Genomic DNA, 24139 nt, shown 5'->3' with positions numbered 1-24139 from the left:
CAAGAGTAGGTAGCTGAACATCAGGTGTTCATTCGACTGGACCTCGCCGCAGACACACAACTCATCAGCCGCTGGGCGAAACCTGAACAGATATTGCATCAAATTCATATGGTTAGTGAGCACATGGGCACCCGCCGCCCTTAAAAATGAAGTCAAGGCATACCAACCCCCCAGATCCTGTATACATATATACAGAGATCTTCCCTTATTAGTGGTCTGCCATTCATGCTGCCATGCCTGCATCGCGAGTCTCCATAGCCTCTTCCGCAGGCGGGAAATAGGTCCTGCGGGACCTAATTACCTGGGAGAGACTCGCAAAAGAGCTAGCGGCAGAGGACACGTGAGCGGACAGGCCCTCGGCCGAGGGCCTGTCCGCTCTAACATTGACCAAGTGTCTACATTGACCACGTGTGCATCCAGCCTTCTTTTTGATGCTCGTGATACCCCGATGTTCGAGAGTAAAGATCTGTTTTACTTTCTTGCCAGACGCTGGACAACTCGTCCCGCCTTCTCGCTAATCTCTTTCCCAAAGTGGGTGAATTATTGCTTGTGCTCTAGCCAAATTCTCAGGTACTTGGTGGATTTCCGCGACTGGACCACCTCTCCCTCTATTTTGATCGCAATTGAGGCTAGGACCCGTCGCCCAGCTAGAGAGACGATAACATATTTTCCTCGGGACAGCTGCAAACTTTTTTCCGTCATCAATCTTCCAATCTTATCAATAGCTGCATTCGCAGCGTTTGCCATCCCCTCAAAAGACTTCCCCACCACCACAAGGGCCAATTCATCAGCGTAGGCAAAGGGAGTCACCGTGAGAATCCCGTGTAACGTAGCCAAAGTAGCTCATCATAGACCACGTTACAGAGTGTCCCAAGACAGAGTCCTGGAACACTCTACGCCTAGACCGGAACCACAGCTCGTTGTCCCCCAGCCTATATACAAGTTGCCAATCCTCGCTATAATCCAGTTCTATTCTCCTCATGTAGCCACTAACGCCCAGCCTTCTCAATGCCTGGAAGATAGACTCCCAGCTGAGGGAGCTGAATGCGTTCCGCACATCGAGAAATATTACGTTTGGTGTAAGCCTGGTCCTCCAGGTACCGGCCACCACCTTGTCAACTACCTTCATTACTGCATTGACAGCATAAACTGTTGACCTTCTAGGCCGAAAACGTAACTGTCGATCGTGGAGGAGATCTCCGTTACGCCGAATTTCTTTCCGAAACCTTACGGCGATCATACGCTCCAACAACTTAGTAATGTTGTTCTCCAGATATACAGGCCTGTACGAAGACAGAGAATCCTCAGTTTTGGGTTTTCTGATTAAAAGTAGCTGTGATTTGCAGGTTTCCGGGATGGATCCTTGACTTCAAACGCCACTTAGTACCGAACGTGCTCTGCTGGCGCCTCCTACATTTCCGGTATTCCATCTGGACCAGCCTATTGTGCTACTTCATCCGTCTGTAGCCCAGATAAGCTCTTCAATTCTGAAAGACGGGATGTGATCAGCAACAATTCTTTCCCTAGATCGGGTTTCTCCGAGCGGGAAGAGTGCCGTAACACGAGTTGTCACATGCTCTTCCCCGTAGTACAGGCAATGATCTACCGAACCGCTTAGTAACAATTTGGAATGCTTTACTCCACGAGTCCTCGTAAATCTTTTCACACAGATTCCTCCCACACCGTTTCTTAATCCCGTTTATTGTCGACACGAGAGCAGCTTTTTAACTCCGTGCTCTCCCAGCAAACGTTCCTCCGTTGCAGTCACATATATGTCACGCTGAAGAGTCTACATTCATCAGCCACTACCACCATCAGGAACTCTGCGGATTTGACCCCGACAAAATGCCGTTTAATTCTCTTTGCTACATAGAGGATGATCCTAAAGCTACATAGCCGGTCTTGGATTAGGCCAACTTCTCTAGAGGTTCAATTTGGTGCCTTGCTCGGGAATCAAACCAGAACATCAAATAGTTCGACAGGCTCGCCTCCTACAGTACATTCTAGTTGCAGTAGTCAGCGATATGTTCCTCGGTGACAAATGCCAGATCAACAGCTGAACGCGACTCCGCATAAATTATCTTTCTCCGTTAGTACAACCTAGGCCCAGCGCGTTCATGCGCTCACTAAGGTCAACCACTACACCTGGCTATCTCCTCCACCAAACTGTCTACAAACTCTGCAGTCATCAATCCCGGTGTTGGGCAAGTGGTAGCAGCTGAACACTACCAAGCAAGCAAGGTCAGCCCAAACAAAGGGCTTCCTTCTCCACAGCCGACGAATGGTACCCTGAATGAAAGGAGACTAATGGCAGACTTGGATGCACGATTCATCAATCACTGAAGTCCCCTCCTCCAATGTCGTTGGGATCTGATATAACAACAATATCTACTCCCTCTCGCTTAGCCACCTCCCAGCAGAAGTCCATAGCTTACCATTTTCGGTCGTAATTAAATAGCAAAAAACTCATTTTTGGTCGGACACCTCATACGTAGGTGGCCCTCCGTACCACACAACGCGCATGCTATTGCTAATTCGCAATGCTCACTTCTGTGCGCTGGTCGTACGCTAGTAAAACACAGACCGGTTCTTTCCGGACCCGAGCATTGCGACGCTACGTGTCCCGCTCCACAACACGTGAAATATCTGTACTCAAATTCTCTGATGTAGGCGCTGCATCCCAACACCGTAGAGGGAAGACAAACACTTTGTGACGTCACAGGCCACCATACCAACCCCTCTATTCCGAGCACTGAGGGACATTACCGACGATCGTTTTTAGACCTTCTGACTGATTAGATCTCCCCGTCATCAGCCAGGCTTCGAATGGAATGCCACCGATGTAAATGCTTTGGCAAATATTTGCATCAGTATAATACAAATCAAACTTCGCCTTTACGTAAGCCTGAACGGAAATTTTCACATCCAACCTAACATGATTGCCTCAAACTAACTGACGGAGACCGCGGAACCGTGGACTCCGCGTTTAGTGTAAATTTGACAACACCGTTCGTGACTTTGAATACCTCAGATAACGAACGAGTTGTAATTTAAATCAGCGCTACACTCATACCAATTCAAATTCGTGTTTCACAAAATAGAAATTCAGACCTACACCCAAATCAGTTCACCAAATTCGGTCACCTAACAAGGGGAAAGTAACTCTATTCCGGTCCGCGAAAAAAATCCCGCATACACTCCCGGTCCTATTATGGAGTCTCGCGTGGCATTGCCAAGTCACAATCAAGACTGCCGCCGACGGAACAAAGCTACGCTTCCGGTCACATGGGCTACCATATCCCGGCAGCGCGGTCACCGCGCGGTAGACCCAAATCGAAACACTAACAATACCAATATACACGTGGTACGATGCCAATGAGCCTGTATCCAATTAATCTAATGCTAAGGGCGGAACCCTAGTCACCTGGGATTTTATTACGATGAAATATCTCGATTAAACTCTCTCTGCAGACCTGCATAACCGCATGGGCGCGAAGAAGCTCAGCCACTATAGACCACTCGTCACGGATTATCCAGTTAATACAGAGTTCCGGAAAGGAATGTATTCTCTCAAGTTCCCTAACAGCTCGTGAACGTTCGACCTCAAATCGGGGGCAGATGTAGAGGAGGTTGTTCATTATATCATCAGTCCCACAATCTGGGCATTGACTCAAATCCATCAAACTATACCAAGCCATACTTGCCCGAAAGGAACTATGCCTTGAGAAACTGTGTGATGTATCGATTGGGGAAACCCTTATAATCACACCTAAATCAGGCACTATAGGAAATATACCATGCGTGTATCGACCTGTGAGGGATTCGTCCCACCTAACCTGCCAATACGCAAAGCCCCGATCTTCAAACTCCTCTTTCTTTCTAACGTCAATAGGTTAGTACTTTCGAAATTTAGCGTTCCTTATGATCATTAGCCAAGATATCTACTGGTTTGACACCGGCTATAACAAGGACTGCCTCCCGCGAGACTGTACTGTAACCGTCTAAAGCAACCAGCAAGAGGAGTCGTTGGGCCCGTGGCAAAATGTTCGCGCAATACCTAAAAACCGTGGGTTGAGCCAAACAGGCGCAGCATACAGCATAATAGCCTCGCTGACACCTTTGTAAAGGATACTAATGGTACGGTAATTCAACACCCAATCGGGAGGAATGACTAAGGATTCCATAAAAAGCATCAGCAGCCTTTTTTGCTACATACTATAGATGTTCCTTAAACTGAAACTTTCCTTCAAGGGTACTTTAATACCCATTCCCTCATCAAGGGGAAATTAACACCCAGTTACTTTTGAGCCTTATCGTACCGAAAGGGGAGGTGAACCACATGGCAACCTCAAGCGCAACATGGGATCGAATCCTATAATCCAAATGAGACTCAGGTCGTTGCCTTGAGAGCATCCTGTAGTTAAGATATTACGAACGTCTAAGCCCCCTTCACGCAGGGAAACGGTCCGATTGCTGAAATAACTTGAGAGCACTTCTAATTAATTTCGTGTACATTTACGCTTCTGCATATGAAACAGGGCAGAGGGCTACCATAAGTTACTAAATGTCCCGGATATGTCCAGAAAAATCCCTAATGCATATTTGCATGATGTAGAGGAAGCTATATCAATCGCCTTTTTTTTAATTTTCAGTGCTCTTGTCCAGTCGGAAACCATACTGGTTATTTATTAGTAACTGGTCAGAGACCAATCTAACGTTAATACGCAATCACAGGCAAGAACATTATTGGGCGGTAAGAAGAACTATCAGTAACATCTTTGTCGCCAAATTTGAACAACAATACCAAATCGCCACACTTCCAACACGCGGGAAAGTGGCGGGCGAAGAGCACCCTATCATACATTCTAGGTAGAGGGTCAAGAACTACTGGTAACGCTCCAACGAAAAGTTCCACTGCGATATAATCATATTCGGGAGCCTTGTGCCGTACCAAACTGCAGATCACCTGTCGCACTTCTGCCTCGCGACTTCCTGTCTGACACGCCGAAGGTATGAAATCTCACCCATCATAGTGTCATCCGGGAACAAATCATTCAGCAAAGTATTAAGGAGACGGTTTTTATTAATTATCACTCCTTCGCGGGTCGAAAGCTGACAAGAGAAAAGCTGACAAGAGAATATCTTTCCTGCGCCTATGACTAAAGAATCTAACACAATGCTCCAAGGATATCTATTCCCTTATTCCTTAACGAAGGAACGCTAGGAATTACGCTTACAGGATCTAATGCTATAAAAATACCTAGCCCTCCTTCTGCATCGAGAGCCGCATGCCAATCGTGATCACCCTCTCGTTGCGTACCCATTCTGTCGATTCACAGACTGCTTCACTGCTATCAGATTCTGAGACCACCAACGAGATATACGTTCCCGGCCAGTGCCTTTACTAATGGCAGCTTCAGCCACCGTAACTACCGCAGAGTGAAATTTTATCCGTTATGGTCATCGCGTAGCTCATCCGCTATTTCAAGAATTATTAATCGAAGATCGCTAGAACAGTCAACGACCACAGACCAATGAAGGATCCTGCCAGCGATTTTCCTACCAATGATAATATCAATATTTGTACCTGAAATGGCTCTTCGTTCGTCAACCATATTGACGTAAGTAGCCAACTGGTCTGCAACATTAAAGAACTCAAAATCTTTCTGCGTGATGAAACTTTCAATTAAGTCACCGGCATGACCAATGATCCCACTTTGCCAGAAAAGCGATTTCGCATTAAGATCGGTACCGATAAGGATTGGACCATTACTCACATAATGAATGATCCTATCCCATCTTGCAAAATGTTCCTCAGTGGGATCCATGTATTGTAAATATGAACTAACAACTGGAAGGTTCTGTCCTCGAATGGCAAGTCTGACCACAACATGATGCGCGTCAGAAACCTGCCATAAAAAGACACTATCAAGCGACTACCACAGAATAGCAGACATACAGGTATGCCCTACACAAAACCTTTTCCAGCTGTGAAAGCCTTGCAGATCACCCCTAATTACATACGGGTGCTGCAGAAGCACCCATATGCAGTATGGCTCTGTGTCTCTACAACCTCACTTAACTCAACCTGGACTACATAAGGATCCTGGGCATTAAGTTGACCGAACCTAACCATACAAGGAATCGAAGGACAGCTCAACGACTTTTTTCTAACAGCCACAGTTTTCACTAACAATTGGTTGCTCATGATTTTTTTGCAATCTTTTTCATTTAGCATAGTCCGGAGCCTCGGACCTATGGAACCAGTCATCACGCTTGTGGCCCTCATCATCACAATGCGCACACACAAAGGCAAACTTAGAAAATTTATCCCTGTGATCACATCTGCAGCACTTGAAACATCTTTGAACATCCACGTGCTCTTTTCCTCAGCAGGATAAAAAATCGATAATCAGTCTGTATGCAGACGTAAATTTATTAAAGAGACCAGAACCTACTTCAAAAACTCCGGAATATTTCTGGGTCTCACGCCTACACGTCTTAAAGAGCAGCCTTCAGTCTCTTCGGATGGCGGCTTCATCCAAATCAGTGTTCTGTTCTCTAATGATGGATAAGACATCCTCATCGGTAAGGTTACGGTCAATATCATACACCGTGGACCCACGGTCAATATCATTGTACCCACCCTATCTTAATTTGTTCGTCTGTCAACGGCTTTGCGCATGTGGGCTTCTGATAGCCGGGAGCAACGACGTGATCTTAAAATCCTCTGCCTCTCCTACTACTTTCGCCATTGCAGATGAATTTCTTGTTCGGAGATCTTGATCTTGATGTCCATGTACGTGGACAACCGCCCTCCTACCTACTTTTTGATTAATTATCAGCTTGGAGGCCGGCTACTTTACTCTGCAGAGTGCTCTTCAATTCTTCCTCCTCTGCCTTCTACACCTCTTTGACACTGATACACAGCTCTTTGTTAACTCCTTTCCTTATCGACAAAACCTCACAGGTCTCCTTTGCGGTACAGTCTCCTTCATCCTTCGCAACAAGTCGGCGTAGGTCTTCCAGGCCTCTTTCACCATAATCGAGATGCTTTCACCATTTGCCGAAGTGGACCTCGCGATCCCTGGGGCCGTAGTGTGTTGGGCATTAGAGGTCTGCGGACGGGAGGACAGGACCCTAACCTGATCTCCTGTCTTTCGAAACACATATAAGGCTAGCTGTTGAACATACTTCTCTGTGGTCCATACGCCATTCCAACCCCTGTAAGGCAGCCAAAAACTCGCGCCGTAGCCTATCCTGATCCAGGCCCCATAGATTATCGCGACCCAAATCTGTAGCTGATGGACCGCCACCGGAAGCAATCTCATAGGTTATAAGCCTATGATCGATCACTCACACTGGCCTGCAGCCAGTGTTTTAGGTAAATTAAGCAACCGAATCTGTACTCCATTTAAATTTTTCAAAAGTATGAATTCTGATAAGAGCCTATAACCAAACATTCACGAATATGTCATCAGCGCTGATGTTTACTAGGAAGCACATCTGTGTGTGAACGTAAACCGGTTGATACGTACTGTCATTTAAATCGGAGGTTTTTATAATTTTTAATCTTTTTCAGTTTAAAATTTTGGTTGTAACAATTACAAGATTTTTTCTATTTAGTTTTCTACTACTGAATATTAGTTTTGTTTTATTTTTTATTCAGGAGTTTTCTTTATTTTTGAGGTTTCCTAGATTTTTATCAGGAATTTTTGCATATTTGTATGTCGTAAAAAATATTTAAAATTGTTTTGTTTTTAATTCATGTAAATTATTCGGATCAATAAATAAATTCAAAGGTATGAAATTTGATAACATTTGTATTTCTGGGAAATATGTTGGTGACTATTTAATTAATAGAATACCACATGTTAAATTTATTTTCAATTTACACCTTTTATTTTACATATATAAACTACAAACTGTATATAAAACCAATTTTAAATGTAAATACAATTTAAGAGTTATTATTAATTTACGTGAGGATTCTGGAATATTTAAATCCACTTTTAAAGAAATAAAAAGCCAAGTTAAAAGAAATACTTCAAACTAATTTTTTTCATCAATTCCTGATATCATAAGCTTCAAATGTACGGTTTCTGCCAATTCAATTCAACGCATTGTACAAAATGCATCTTGAAACTATCTTCTGGTAAACAAATTTTACAGATATCCCCCCCCCGTACAATAAACAGATTTAATTCAGTATCATTATTAAGTCTATATTTAATGTTAATTTAAAACGGAAATCTGTATTTCCACTACTAGACTCATTGTCTTTTACCAATAACACTTAACATCTAATACCTAAAACCTAAGAAAGAATTCTGGTCTACTGAGCCGGTGCAAAAATTTTCAATTATTTCCGTAGTAAGATTGGGCTACGTAATCCTTGTTACGTAGTAAAATAGTTGTTAGAAAACCACTTAATATTTAAACAAATAAAACTAAAAAATTCTTCTTTAAATAATTTTAGAGTAAATATTGAATAATTAGATTATGAATAAATAAGTAACTATGTTTACTCACCGTGTTCCATAGGAAATTTTTGCAAGGTCAAACGCACTTTTTAAATTCCTGTAATAAAATAATGTAGGCTATAAAAAAATTTACTCATTTTCAATTCAGGCTCATTGGCCAAAATTTGAAAAAAATTCTTTGCAGAATAGAAATTAATGCTTAAATTTTCCAATTCCTTAGCTCATCCTCATCATTATAATCCTGCTCACTAGAATATTATGCTGAAGAATGCTGCAGTACTTTTCTAGTGTTTCCAGTTTTCCTCACTCATACTTTCCAAGAAGAAAACAGATATTTATTCTTGTTTGAACTCTTATTAATTGTTTACTTTAAAAAAGGATAAATTTCTTATTAATTTAACTGAAATATTAAGGAAGAACCAACATTAAGATAAACTATTACATTAAAATATAAATATCCACAAAGCATAAATAAAAAACTGATGAGTAATAAGATGAGGTACCAAAAATATTTAATCTAGTTTTTAGATATATTTTGTACGATTAAAAGCATCATCGCAAAAAATATCGGATCATTAACTAAAGCAACACAACTAAAGAGTTCAAGAATCATATGAAATTGTCACTGAAAATATATTTCAATTATTTATTGGAGCAATATTTTATAATCGCGGAAAAAGCTAAACAAAAAATTATAATTCAGCCAATACTGTCAAAAATAATCAGGCATTGAATAATTAATAAAATTAAAAAAATATGCTGCAGTCCTACTCGTGGATAAAATATCCCTAAAGAATTATTTATATTATTTAATAGTACTTATATACGACAATAAGCGTATTATGCTGTTTTACAGTAACAAATAATAATAGGAATTGGACTCTCGTGACTTTTTAATTTATTTACGTGTGGAATGTTAGTCGACTTTAATAAATGCTGTACAATTCTTTACCCGACTTTTCATATTATAAACAACAAGTTCAAGTAAAACATTACTATCTTGTTTTACTTATTTAAATTATATAAATGAATTGTAAAATATTTAGATAAAAGTTAGAAGATGCAACTGAGGGTACAATAGAAATATCATGATACAAATTAGAGTTTTTTGTGACTGAAAGCTAAATTTTTACGCGGGTCTTCAACTGAAGGAGTAAGTTGCAGGTCTGCAATATTTTGTAATAATTGCTCATTAGCTGGTATCAAAAATTACATTCCTCACGCGACTATTTCTTTTAAGTATTTTTTTTAGTATAACATGATGTTTGCCGTTACTCGGAAGATTGTTTATTTATTTTCCTGTTATAAATACGTACACTTCCTTGTGAATTTCATTCACCATAACAGTTTTAAGAAGGAACATAACATAACAGTTTAGAAAAAACTGTTAAACAATTAAAAAAAAAATTATAAACAGATAAAATTAGAACTGATATAAAATTAGGATAAAAGATTCACGATAATATTTTTTCCGTGCAAAACAGTTTCGAAAAGAGATGTTAATCTACAAAATAATTCTGAGCCGTTAAATATTTTACTCTTTCAAATATTAATTCTGCCTCAATATTCACAGTGAGTTGAGTGCTAAAAAAAACCTAATACTATACTTATTGTATGAAGACGATGAGCGTCTTGGGTGTCGTTCCATGTCAACTGACGACACACATGTAGACAAAATCAACACCCTAGTTTGGTCAAATTGACGGCGACCATCAGAGAAGTTCATTGAAGTTCTCAAACGTCTGCGGAACGCTAACCGGCGGAAATGGCCAGAAATGTGGAAGAGTGGTAACTGATTTTTTTATCATGACAACAGCTCCAGCCCATTCAGTCCTCAGAACTCGTGAGTTTTTGGCCAAACACTCGATCGCTGTTTTTCTCACCCTCAATACTCACCTAACCTAGCTACTTGTGACTTCTTCTCGTTCCTAATACTCAAAAGGCCTATGAAAGGAAGAAGATTTGAGATGATTCCCTGATTGAGGCAAATGCGGCGAAGCAACTGAAGAACATCACCAAAGAAGCGTTCCAGGACTGTTTCCAAAAGTGAAAACACCGTTGGGATAAGTGCGTGTGTCGGGGCGGAGAGTACTTTGAAGGGGAGCCAGACAAGTAACTTCTAAATAAAGTAGATTTTGTTTTATGACGTCAGTCTACGTATTTTTTGAACAGACCTTGTATCATTATATACAATACATTTATATACATAAAATATAATACAATACATTATATACATGCATTTAATTAGGTTCATTGTACTCGATAGCGGCTGATTTGGATTTTTATGCTAAATGTAATCAAACGGCTTGAAATAATAAAAAGATAATCGATTGTGAAATAAAACTATCCGTAAGTTTTTTTAGCTTTATTAAAAATCAAGTTATTAAGCTACAACCTCGCCGATAAATATAGTGGGAATATAGAGAATCAGCGCAGGTGGTAAAGGTACATTGTTGTAGCTGACTGGAAGATCTAAATATTCAATCCTACTTATTCAAATTAATAATCCTTCGTTACAGAGCTCGATAATTCACATTAAAATCACGACACATTATTGCGTTCAATTTATTGACAATTTCAAAGATTACCAATGGTGTATGTATTAGGGTTTTAAAAGTACCAGAAGGAAATCTATGCATGATCAATAAAATTGATTTTAGATTATAACACTGAATTGGACAGCATTCAATATTAATTTCTTCCATGAAAATATGGATTTTTCAACTTTTTTGAGAAGGTAGTCTTTAACAGAAATTGAGATTCACCGATTTTATATGCAATTCTACAAAATGATTCAGGAAGTTTATTATTACGTTGCTCAGAAATGTCTTCTGTGTTGGTCAGCCAGTGTTCAGAAAAAAAACCATGCAAAACCCGGTGAATCGTTGGAAAAAATATTTCAAGTTATTCGGTTTATTTCTTAGACGTGAATATTTATACAGAGAATCTTAGTGGGGGTGGCGCAGGCGCGCAGACTGTTCGGGAGAGCGGCTGTGTCCGAACACAGTCATCTTCTGGACATCTGCAGAGAGGACCCAACTCCGACAGTTGTAAGTAAGCGGCCTCACGCCGTACTGGACGAACCACCGTGATGGTGTGGTGCGGTAGCCGAAAATCGACAAACCAGGCTTAGGGGCCTCCATATCGCATGAGCCATAAACGGAATAGTGCGTCAGACGCGTTTCCGGGGTCGCGAGTGAATAGTTTTCGCGAGTTATATAGTTTGAAGACGTCAAACACGGTAAGTCGCGCATAAAACAAAAACGCGGTCAAAATTTTTTTTTTCTCCGCGTGTGTTTTGTTCTGTTTCTCTTGTTTCAGAAACGGGAGAAACGTGGATGTGGAACGACTCGTCGTGCCGTCTCATCCTGCCAGTCGAAAGAAAAGTAAAAATTAATTAATTTTTTTTTTTTTTTTTTTCGTGTGTGTGTTCTGCTTCTTTTGTTGCAGATACCAACAGCCACCACAAAAACAAATGGTTTCTTCACTGCGGCCACGCGGTCCCCCCAACCCCTTCCCAGACACACGTGTGTCTGAAGGTTAATAATTACGTGGAGTGAATAATTTCTGTTTACTTCTTTCCAGAAAATCGCCTCCCCCAAACCGCGATCGCGAGTAGGTGTCACCATTGTAAGTTCCCTATTACCTTCCTTTCCTTTCAAGAAAGAAGAAAGAGGGAACGAGCCCAGCAGCCATCAGCTCAGCAGTCGCAAGCCCAGCAGCCACCTGCCCAGCAGCCACTGACAGCACAGAAGAACGAAGAAACCTGCACTTTCCCCCGTTCAGCCCTTCGGGGCCTCGGGAATTTCAAGGTTAATGGTATGTAACTTCGGTTACTACCAATTCTTGGAAAGTGCAGGCCAAAGAAGAACAAAGAGGTCTTCGGAAGAAGAAGAGGGAGAAGATGAAGAAGAAGAAGAAGGAAGACCAGCCACTCGTCTCAACATCACGGACTGGAGTCCGGAACAGAGCCCAGCAGAGATGCGTCCTGAAGGGCAGCCATACCAGAAGCGGATGAAGAGCTTCTACACAACCTCTCCTTTTCAAAACTTACAAGAAAGATAAAATAACCCAGCAATTGCGACTCCTCCGGAAAAGGGGACGCATTGCTCCCTCCTTACAGGTAGTGCCCCGTTGTGGCGTATTCCTGCTAGCCTATTAAAAAGTTAGCACCGAAAGGACTTCAGTGGACGGTCTGAAGGGGAATTACGTCGGGAGGACAGGCTTTATAAGCCTAGCCTTCCGCGGTCGGCCCGTAAAATGGGTTCGATAACGCTGGTTTAACAACGGATTGGAATGCAATTAAATCCGTCCTTAAAACACTAAATAATAATAAACAAAACTTGAAAAAATTAGACCCGCTATTTAAAATTAACCCTTTTAAAAAAAACAAGCCCGATTAGAATGATCCAGCAGCAAGGGACTCTTTCCAGGTTCTGCGATGGAGCGGGGAGTAATAAACTCCTGCCAACTTTGCATTCCATTCCATTCCAGAGAATCTTAATATTCTTGATATTAGTCTGTCTAAATCTAAAAAGATTTATTCTGAACCACAGTGATGAAATTTCAATCCGAATCGTAAAATTGAGAGCACGAGTTGATAATTGATAGCATGTTACGCCTTCGGTACAGATAACGGTTTTATCCAAAGCAACTATCGAAATTCTAATCGAGTCGGTACATTTTTCAGTTGGTCTGAAAATACAGTAAGATTAACGCGTTTATAAAAACTCATATAAATTGAATCCCGACACAGATATTTTGATCGGATAAGGTGATTGTTCTAGGTTACCAGTACTCCAAGAGATACATGGATGTACCGTCGTAGGATTTCCCATCAGATAAAGCAGTTTTTTAAGCATATTATTTTTCATATCTTCCTTTGTTTACTTTTTTTGATTAAATTGGATCCGAATTTTTTTTTAATTTCATGAAATTTTCTCTTCTGGTGATGTGTAGTTTATCAGTGTTTTATTTTCAATTAATTTTTTATGATAATGAGAAGATTTGAAAATTAGCTGTTAATATCTAAGTAATATAGAATATTTATAAAATATCTCTTTGTCTTTCCTTATTTCGTGGAATAAATTATAAAAGTGAACTTTCTCTAATCTTATCTTGTCAATATTAACAGCAGATGTATTTTCCCTTCTGCATTGTCGTAAAGTTTACATATCTTTCAAAATTGAACACATCTTTTTTCTACGTTCAGAATGGCATTGTATATCCTCGACTCATTACACGTCTTCATAAACGATAAATGTGGCACTTCTATTAAAGAACGACACGACAATTTTGACCTGGTTTGTGTCTACTGCGTTGAAGGTAGCGGAACTATGTTGAAGAATTTTAGGAATTTCCCGCTAGGCTAGAAACCTGGTGGCAGTGAGCTCTTTCGGTGAATAATTAAATCAATATGGTCCAGAACTAGCTAAACCTCTATACATAAAACAACAAACAAGTAAATTTTTCCGACTTTTCCGTAAGTTTTTAATATAAGAAAGTATTTTGTAATTCTAAATAATAAAAGGGAGTTTTCAATTTTTCATTCCTATTGAGAAAACTGCTTAGTTCAAAATGGTACCAACGCAGAATCTCCAACACTTAGAGTGGATTTTCTATCTATCTTATGAAAGCGAGCTATGTTTTGTTGCTGGTAACAGAAATAGAAATTAATCATGGCTTTATGAGATTTCTCATTAAGAATCGTGCCAATGTTCTCTTCATGACTTAGTTTAGGGAAAGGAAATTTTCTATCGTTAACACAAATTAATAGTATGGGGTATATCCCATTGAACAATGAACGATTCTTTTTATGGGATTTTCGTACCAATATTTATTATCATCCACTTCTATTGCCTAATAAAAAGAAAACATGAGCACATTTCCACCGTTTTTTTTCTTTTGCATTGATAGATGTATGCCGCATCCAAAATCTTTTTGTAAACTATCTAATTTTCGTTTAAAGTTTAATCTCCATTTTAGTAGAAGAGAATAGCCACTTTATAACTGGCTGTTTTTTACATTTCGGCGGTGGTCTTACGTGTTCTACTTTAGGTAAAATAACTGTTTTTGACAGAATACTTACTGTGTGGGTATTATGTCCTTTATCACACAATTGTCCATCGATTCACAACTGTAATGAAAAATTAATGTTTACAATATGGATACTAATCAGTAACTACTAAAATTAACCTAAACATTATTGTAGATATTACCAACATTTGATTTTGTATTATATTTTCTGTATTCCTGTAGAATTTTGTAAATTATCGTGTTAAATATTTGCCGTCCTTTGAAAAAAGGTTGGTATGACCTGATTGTTTATCAAATGTTACAGTTTTACCAGTTATTAAAAAACGATTTAATGAACTCTTTAAAATTTTTTTTTGTCAAATAAAAATCGATTTATGTAATAAAATATTTTTTAACGTACCTTTCTTTTTAATTTTAACTATTTAATAATTATCAATGGCGCAATAGATGAATTGTTAGTCACTTGTCACTGAATGAAGCTAAAATATAAGTTAAGATTTATGCTTTTTAACCTCTGTGCAATAACAAATCTCGTAATGAATTGCAGGAAGAAAGAAAACACATAATTTAGATCACAATCTATATCATAAAAACAACATGAATTCATTTGTAATATTTTTTTTCTTGATTACATAACATAGTTGATATTTTAATAAAACATTAGATTGCTTTACTTGGCATTTCTTCCGCTACCACCCCAATCAGAGGCCCTAAAGCGTAAGACCAAATGTCTGTGCCACAAAAGGCTACTGAGCCTCCAAACAGTTAAGCGATCACTGTCCTAAATAGCTCCCAGAGCTTACCAAACAGCGTGAGCCGACTAAGCGCGGTGCCATACGCAACCGGCTTACCTGTTCCAAACGCTCTCTTGTCAAATATTTACTAAAATAGGTAGGCGCACCCCGTCAACTACTAAAAACATATATGCTATCCATAAATTAAAATTTACTTCGTCTAAACAGCAATTCGCTGCCACGCCTAGGTTGCTGAATGCCAGCAAGTATCTGTCCACCATATTAAAGCGCTCGGAGCCTTAATTGGCTGTTGGTCAGCTATATATATATATGTATCTCTAAGTTAGCTTCACACAGCAGTGCGGTAGGAGTTTTTCCCTTAGGTAAAGGACTGATGTCGGTTGAACATAGCAACCGCATCAAGGAACTCCCACACGGTACAACAATGCAGCTCTCGCCACATTCATTCGCCGCTTGAAAGTAGCCAATTTTCCTCTTGACCTCTAAGTTTCAAGTTGGCCAGGTGTCTGGCTCCCCTAAGAGTAGGGCAGTCAAATATAGGGTGTTCATTTGACTGAACCTCCCCGCAGACGCACAGCTCATCAGCTGCCAGGCGGAACCAAAAGAGATATTGGTTTAAATTAGTATGGTTGGTGAGCACCCGGGTACCCGTTGCCCATAAAAACGAGCTCGAGGCATACCATCAGCCCAGATCCAGCAGAAAATTATACAAGGATTTTCCTTTAGTCGTGTTGTTTAATTCCAGCTGCCATGCTTCCATCACGAGGCTCTGCAGCCTCTTCAGCAGGCGGGAAGTGGGCAACTGAACGAAATTTAGATCTGGTGCATTGTGATCACCGTTCCGCTCTGGGTGTGGTCCAGCTCGAAACCGTATTCCAAATACCTCGGCATCCCGACCTCTTCGCAATCTCCAATGGCTGCCCGAATTTTCACCACTAAATTGATTGGAATAGCCTTTCCAAATACGGTGGTAGCCTTGTAGGAGGTTGTTTTAAAAATACCACTGCATACAATTAAGGCTCTGCGCTGGGCATTCCTTAAATTTTGAACAAGTGCTCTATTCATATCCTATTTATGCGCCCAAACGAGCGCCGTGTATGAGGTCATGCTTTCAAAGACCCCTCGGTACACTCTGTACATTTGACGGCCCGTCAACCCATATTCTTTCCGAGCAATCGTCTTATGTTTGTGCATCACAGAGACGGCGTCCGCCACTACTTACTAATGTAGTTGCTAAGCAGTAACTTTTCATCAAACAAAACACCTAAGTCCTTATGAACTGTAACTCGGCTGATTACACAGCCTTTATACTTAATATGGGGGTTACGACTGTACGATAATGTGTCTGTACTCTCGAGAAGCATAAACTTCGTCTTTGGCGCAGAAATCTTTAAATACTGAGTATCCATCCAGTCCTCTTCTGTTGACAAGGTCGCCTGCGCCCGGTTTTATAGCTGTGGTCGTGAATTACCACGAACTGAAAGGAGACAGTCATCGATGAAAGCCTGGTCCGTGACCCATTCTGGAAATGTCAATCTCAGAAAATCGTCGATTACCAGGTTCCACAGCAGGGTACCGAACACGGAACCCTGGGCGCTTCCCCTAGTAATGGATTTAAACAGAACTGTACGGTTAGACAAATCGTCAGGAACCACGGCTTGCAGAGTTACAGGAATATTGCGTTCTTCCAATTTATAGAGGAGATGATACAACATTAGAAGAAATATAAAGTACATATGCGTGAACTACGTTTTTGTTTATTCAGGTATCATTTCTATGAAGATTTGCTTTCCATTAATGACGTATTAAAGACAGCATTAATGAAATAACGTAGAGCAAAATTCAAGAACTGATTTATTTTTGATGGTGAAAATAAAGAGTAGGAAAACTGAGTTTACACAAATCAAAAACAGTTTCATCGTTTTAAAATTTCATTACCTTGTAAATTTTAAAACTATTTTAAATCGTTCTTACGAAGTTGCACACTAGAATTAATAAGTTATTCTTTGAACAGGTGTAATATTTTGAAAAATCGCTACAGAAGTATATCATTTCCAGATTTCCAAAATGCTTCTGCCTAAGAGATGAATAGTTTTGTAACAAAATTCGATAGCGTTACAGGCAACTCAGTATGTATTTATTTTTCCAGCTCAAATCCCAATATTTTTAAAGCATTAAATGTATGTGGGAATTTAGTTCGTACTGCTTACATATTACGCAAATTTTACTAAAGAAACAAGTTTACTGATTCATATTTTTTATTTCGTTTCATAGAAATAGAATTTTATGAATAATTTTTTTTATGTTTTTGAAAAATCATTTAATGTAACCATTATTAAAAAAAGTAGAAATAAATGAATAAATAAGCTGTCTTACGTACCTATATGAAATTGTTTCATCCGTTTCACATTCAGTATATTCATTTGGGTTTAATTGCCTGAAATTTAAACAAAATTAGACAAGATTAATCTGCATTATTTGCTGAAAAATTTATTAGTTTAGATTTGAACAGTAAAAGTGATAAAATAGAAAATCCTGCAGAATGTATGGACTAATGAAACCGGATGCTGTAAGATATAAACTTCAGAGGTGATGTGGCAACTTCTAAATCCAAAAGTTGGAAAATGCCTTTTAAAGATATCACTTCATCTATTAATATTTTATGTAATGTACCAATAAAAAAATTACATTAAAATAAAACCCAAACCATTGACAACTTCCTCAGTGGTCAGAACGCCTTTATTTTCTTCGTTATATTATTTTTATCTGGCGGAATTTTACACCTGAATCCACGATATAAATATTGGTATTTTAATACAATTTTATTGTATTTTAGGTTATTTTGCGCAAATTCATAACGGTAACTGTATATGCACAGTAAAATAGAGCAAGTTTTCTAGTTATAATTGAAAAAGAACCAAATTATTAGGCGGATTCTGTTTAATATAAAAATTTCAATTTAAATTTTCTCTTGCAAAAAACTAAAAATGTTCAAGCTATTCATCAACGGTTATGTTTTTAATTATCTATGTTGGATTTTCATCAATACTGATTCACTAAGCATTTTTGATTCATACTGGTTAATTTTATTTTGTAAGCAAGTATTTTTAATAAATTTTCCCCATTTAAACTAACAATTTCTGTGGTGGATATATCTATTAAATAATTAACTTTGTAAAATATCAATATTACATATGTATATATATATATATATATATATATACACAGTCCACAAGGATATGGTGTACATCTAGTTGGTAGTCCTGCGAATTCAAATGGTACAACAGTCTGAATCTTGAGATAACTATGAGTGAGCCCTTTAACCAAGAGGCAAATTATAATTCGACTAGACGGTTATTCCTGCTTGAGGAGCATCACGGTTATACAAATTATACCTTATCACAGTTATACACGATTATATGTATTATTAACTGGAAAAAGTTTACTGTAGATGGTATCATTCCACCCATCTCGAATCACGTTTTCTAAAAATGAGACAAGATCATCAGAAACAACACGATTAGGGATAGGAGGCTGGAAACAAGTTTCTTTAGCCGCTCTCTTTTTGAATCAGATCCATCCAGGTCTGATTCGAACGGTCTGCCCTTTTCAGGACTACCTACAACATTTATACAGATACAACACAACTATATATTACACAAAGCAAAAACATTTTAGACGGCCACATTTTAATGTAAGTATATCTACTGTTGGTTCATTGTTATTCTCATTGCTGGATGAAAAGGCTTTAACATATGTAGTGTAATGTCCGTTAAAAAAAACAAAAAAAAAAACATTACGAATGTTGAGGAAAGTGTTTGCTTACACACATGTTAACTATATAACGTGTACTTCACAAAAAAAAAGAATTTTTGCGTGTATTTTTCAATTCGTAAATATATCATAAAATAATCTCTTTACCAAATTTCAACCTTACTAAAAATGAAGAGAGATATCCTTTTTGTTTCAAACAAAATGGATATTTTTTTTCAGTTTTAAACCATAAGAAAATGATGCTTATATAAAATAAGCATTTGATTCAGAACTCACTGTTTTAACAGTTACAGTAAATAATATGAATGAAATTAAATAAATATATATATTTAACACATATTTAAATACAATATATATATTACAATAACACATTATAGTTTTATTTAATTATTGACTGGATCACGGATCGCTACGCCAGTGATATACATTTTACACGTAACAGACAGTGGACAACAATCAATATAGACAGATATTAATAACTTTGTAGTAAGTAAATCGCAAAACATAGTTTCATAAGTTGGGGAAACATATTTTGGAATTTCAGAAAAGTTTCTTAAAAAATCGTTTCGACTTTTTTTTCATTTTAAGCTTTTGAATTTTTCCCCCCAAAAAATGTATTTCTCAAGGATTAATCATAAAAATTAGTTTTATGAATAAGGATTTATCCGTGTTTCGGAAAAGCAGTAATTTATTTTGCTGTTTATTTGATATATACAATCCTAGGTAATCTGACAGTTCGATTCTCGTCCCTTGAAACGTTCGATTTAAGATCTAAATTCAAAATCTTCTCCGCAGTTATCTAAAAATTTATTCTTTTTAAAGTGCATTCGTTTGTGGAACGTGCTTAAAATACGGTGGCCCAATTATAAATATTTAAATTGCAGACACAGAAGATACCTATTATTTTAAACTTGTAAATTTGTTTCCCTGATTCAAATGAAGTCTTTCTGTAAGATTAGTATAAACAAGTTCTGTCCTTCTATAAATTGTATTGAAATAGATAATCAGACATAGATTTGGTGCTGGAATTTTTTTTAATTTTATATGAAACTCCACAACAATATCAAAATAAAATACATTTGTAATGTTCATAAATAAATCGTTTATTAGAAATATATTTATTTATGTTTATTAATTATAAATTTAGGGCTAACTATGAAACATTACGCTCAACATTTTACATGTAAACTGCTGTTTCTAAATTTTACCCTCAGAAATAACTCTGCTATTTAAAAGAATGAAATTTAATAGACTATTCAAAATATCAAACCATAAGAAAATGATACTTATGTATAATAAGCGTTTCATTCAAAATTCGCCGTTTTAACAGTTACAGAAAATAATTAACCTCTAACCATTTGTTAAGGAATTGAATGAATTTTTTCTAATATAACACGTTAAAAATTTTCCTCTTAAAAAAATTCAACTTCTAATAGGGTTATATTCAAAAAGCCAAAGATCGGTGCGCGGAAAAACGAGATAAAAATCTTATGCAAAGCCTGGCTAAGATTTAATCCCGGATTTAGCATTTTTACAAAATTTGCATTTTATTTTTCTACCATAACCTGGACTCATATGGTGAATTACTTATCACATGAAAAATTCATGAAATAATAGAAACTGGTTTATTATATGCGAATATTTTTTAGAAAAGTTAACCCGATTTTGATAAATGAAATACTAAAATAAAATTTAAACAATTTTTTAAATTTTATTTCAGGAAATCATTTAGTATCTTCTTATAGAATATGATGTAACCATTGTTATAAAATATTACGTCACAAAAAACAGGACTCTGTAAATTCAACACTAAGTATGGTTAAACCTTACTTTTTACCAATAACGAAGTTATATCAATTAATTTTAGATTAAATTTTAAAATATACACTATTAAAGTCCAAATCATATGACCCTACTGGTTTTCTGAATAATTGATTTATCGACTACGATATATTTTCATTCACCTATGAAATATGATGGATTAAATATTTTATTACTAATGTATTATAAATACTTACAGGAACGCATTTATCGCCTTAAACATCAGGAGGTTGAAAATAAAAATTTTAGCACGCATAATTTTAAAAGAGAAAATTTTACTCTGTTACTTGGTTATGAGTACTAGAACTGGGTGAATAGCTGTTCAGTTATAAAGTGAAGTTTTATTATGCGGCATTATAAATAGTAAAGGAAAGGGGTTCAGTCGTCATGCGCTGTAAGTACTAAGATTAAACGTGAGTAAGCATTGTTGTTTCAATAAAAACATTTAAAATTGAATTTTAACTAGTAAGCACACACTCAACGTGTTGGTGTTTTCTTTTGCATCAGATAAAGCAAGATGTTTCAACTATCCTAACATTTATATTTTTCTGCATTATGCAAGAGCGGCACAACCGAGAAATGAAAACTGTGTTTAAGTCATTTTTATCTGATTCTGAAATCCTAATTCTGCATTCAATTTTAATAATCGAAACTAGTATTTATGAATTACACAGATATACTTCCTGATAATATTAAACAATACGGATAAATGCATGCATACTTGTTCGGCTATGATAATCCATTATCTCAATTAGCAACAGTAAACATTTTAATGAAAATGACTTTATTTTTCAAAATTCCTTTTAACAGAAATTTAAATTTAAAAAATAGTTTCCAGAAAAAGGTCGTAACACTAATACGCTGTTATTTTTTTCCGTAATTTTAAAAACCGAAAATAGTTTTTTAACTTTTTACTAAATTGTAATTATCAAAATCATTCGTTACAGAATATTATTCGATCAGAAATTCAAGATTCAATAATATATTAAAAAAATGATGGCTCTGTTTATTTAAATAAAAATCATGGGATTATAATAGATTTATATAAAGTGTGTAGGAACACAATAATGCTTTGTGTCATTATTATTATTCATTTGACTGGTTTCATGCACTGTTGCATTGATTAATTAATATATTCATAAAAACCGATTCCACTTGATCATATTTTGCTTAAATAAGTAAAGATTTATTTTCATCAAAACGCAATCGTTTTATTTTTAATTTTTTCTTTTCAAGCATCAAAATTTTAGTTGGTTTTAGTTTACTCAGATAACGTTTTAATTAGATACGCTTCTTGCTAAGGTTATATACTTATTTCATTATATATAACCGGAATGTATATAAAATTATTTAAATAATGCATTTAAGATAATAATGTAAAAATATAAATTACTATTACTTCTTACTAGAACTACAACGCTGTCGTAATTAAAGTAGTCTAAAGGTTTAAATTTGACACAATTTTTTTTTACATCTAATTTTTCAAAACATCAAGTACTTTTAAAAGTTTTTTCCTTGATGAAATCAGAATTTCCTACCATATAAATTATTAATTTTAATATACCACGCATTTGTTTAAAACATATTTTTAAAGACTGCATTAAAAATCATTTTATTGTTAAAATTCTTTTGCAAATAGATGATATTTTATGTAATTTGTTATCGCTTTATATTTGATTATTGTCTAAAATATTAAATGTATAAAAATATATTACGTTTATTTATTAAAAAAATTAATTTATTACAATATAATAAGTAATATAATAACTTAATTTGTTGGTTTTCCAAATGTTTGAAGAAATTTTTCTTCAGTAGTAGTTTTCTTACTCCTTTCCTTTGATTATTCTACTGGCTATGTCTTTGCCTACCTTTCTAATTATCAAATCTTTCTCAATCTTATTAATTTTACTTCCCTGTTTTGCATTTCACAATAAGTCTATTTTTAAAGAATGTGGACAGTTTGCTGAATTTACCATCTTCCAACTTACTTTCGAATTCATCTAATCTTTATATCTATGAAAATATAATTTGTATTCTTTTAGAAGTTTTTCTGTTTAAAGATTTTGTTTAATCTATACGGCGCATAAAAATAAAAAGAGCTTGTATTGTGAATACAGCTACAAATAACTTATTAAATGTCATTCACGTGGAGAATAATTGAAATTTTATTCATTTAAATTTTCCTTTGCTGGAAAAATTATATATATTTTCTATACTATTTTAAAATAAAATAAAATGAAAGCCGAATTCTAAAATTTTTTGAAGGTATACTCGAACATACATTAAAGGAATACTTGAATATTTTTCCAGTCACAACACATTTTATGATGTGTTTTTATTTAATATATTTCTTTTATTAGTGCATACTGAGTAACTAAGCTACTCTCTCATTCTCCCGAGTTATTTTCCTCCCCGAAATCTGAGCTTTTCCACTGATCACTTGAAAATCTTACAGTTTGCAGGATCGCTGAAATATTGTGTATTCTAAATATCGATGAAGAAGCAACACCGAAGATTTTCAAAAGAAAATAGATGATAACGACTTCTGGTTTCAAATTAAACTCTAAGGAGAGGAATCGATTATCACTAAGTAGGATAAACGATTAAGTCATTAAAAGTTATTTTTAAGCTTCTAAAAAGAAAATCAAATTGAAATTCTGAGATAAAGATTGTAAGGTTGAAGTTACTTCAACGAAAAACATATATTTTTTGTTTTTAAAACAACATAAAGATTAATCTCAGTACTTTGCTGAAGAAATTAACTTAGTTTCCTGCATAGGTATTAAACTGGTAATTTTTCCGAATGGCCACGTTTAAAAAATCTTAGGAATGAAGAGATAAATTCGTAAAATAACAGTCGAAAAATTTATCGAATGATCTCATCCCTGTGAATTTTGATTTCCAGCTATAACAAGTATCCATTTATTACCGGATAGTTATTGTAGTGAACTTTATTATTTCAGTAAAGTAATCGTTAGATTCTTTACGATAAGTTAGGAACCAGATAAATATGAATTTGGTTATAGTAATTGGAGATAGAAACTTAACTTTTTCATACAGAATAGAGAACTACATTTTTCGAAAAGGCTAAAACTTATCGATTATGATTATAGCTAATGGCGTGAAATGAAACGGAATAAACAATAAAAATGTTTACACAAAACAAAAATACATTTCAATATAGATTTACTGGTGTGACTTTTTAATGAAGAGGTTAATATGGTAAATACATTGAAACGATGTGCAGCCAATCTCCAATATATAATTTGT

The 24139-nt window shown here is 36.3% G+C and overlaps 1 protein-coding gene across 3 annotated transcripts in view; it reads right to left on the bottom strand.

Moving 5' to 3' along the window:
• Window positions 1-21203, bottom strand: part of LOC142317365 (uncharacterized) — a 116981-nt gene extending 95778 nt beyond the window's left edge. For all 3 annotated transcript variants that reach the window (XR_012754720.1, XM_075353867.1, XM_075353868.1), the window contains exons 1-4: window positions 21067-21203; window positions 17655-17711; window positions 14572-14619; window positions 8533-8580 (exon numbers count right to left, since the gene is read on the bottom strand). Coding sequence is in view for 2 of the 3 variants with exons in the window: in XM_075353867.1 (XP_075209982.1) it covers window positions 8533-8580; window positions 14572-14619; window positions 17655-17711; window positions 21067-21125 (212 nt within the window). In the remaining variant the exon portion in view is untranslated. The remainder of the gene's footprint in view (window positions 1-8532; window positions 8581-14571; window positions 14620-17654; window positions 17712-21066) is intronic.
• Between the last annotated feature and the right edge of the window lie 2936 nt (window positions 21204-24139).

The sequence above is a fragment of the Lycorma delicatula genome, chromosome 1 (genome assembly GCF_047948215.1).
Source record: "Lycorma delicatula isolate Av1 chromosome 1, ASM4794821v1, whole genome shotgun sequence".
Classification (NCBI taxonomy): Eukaryota; Metazoa; Arthropoda; class Insecta; order Hemiptera; family Fulgoridae; genus Lycorma; species Lycorma delicatula.
The sequence above is the reverse complement of the archived record's forward strand: the minus strand, read 5'-3'. Positions and strand labels throughout refer to the sequence as shown.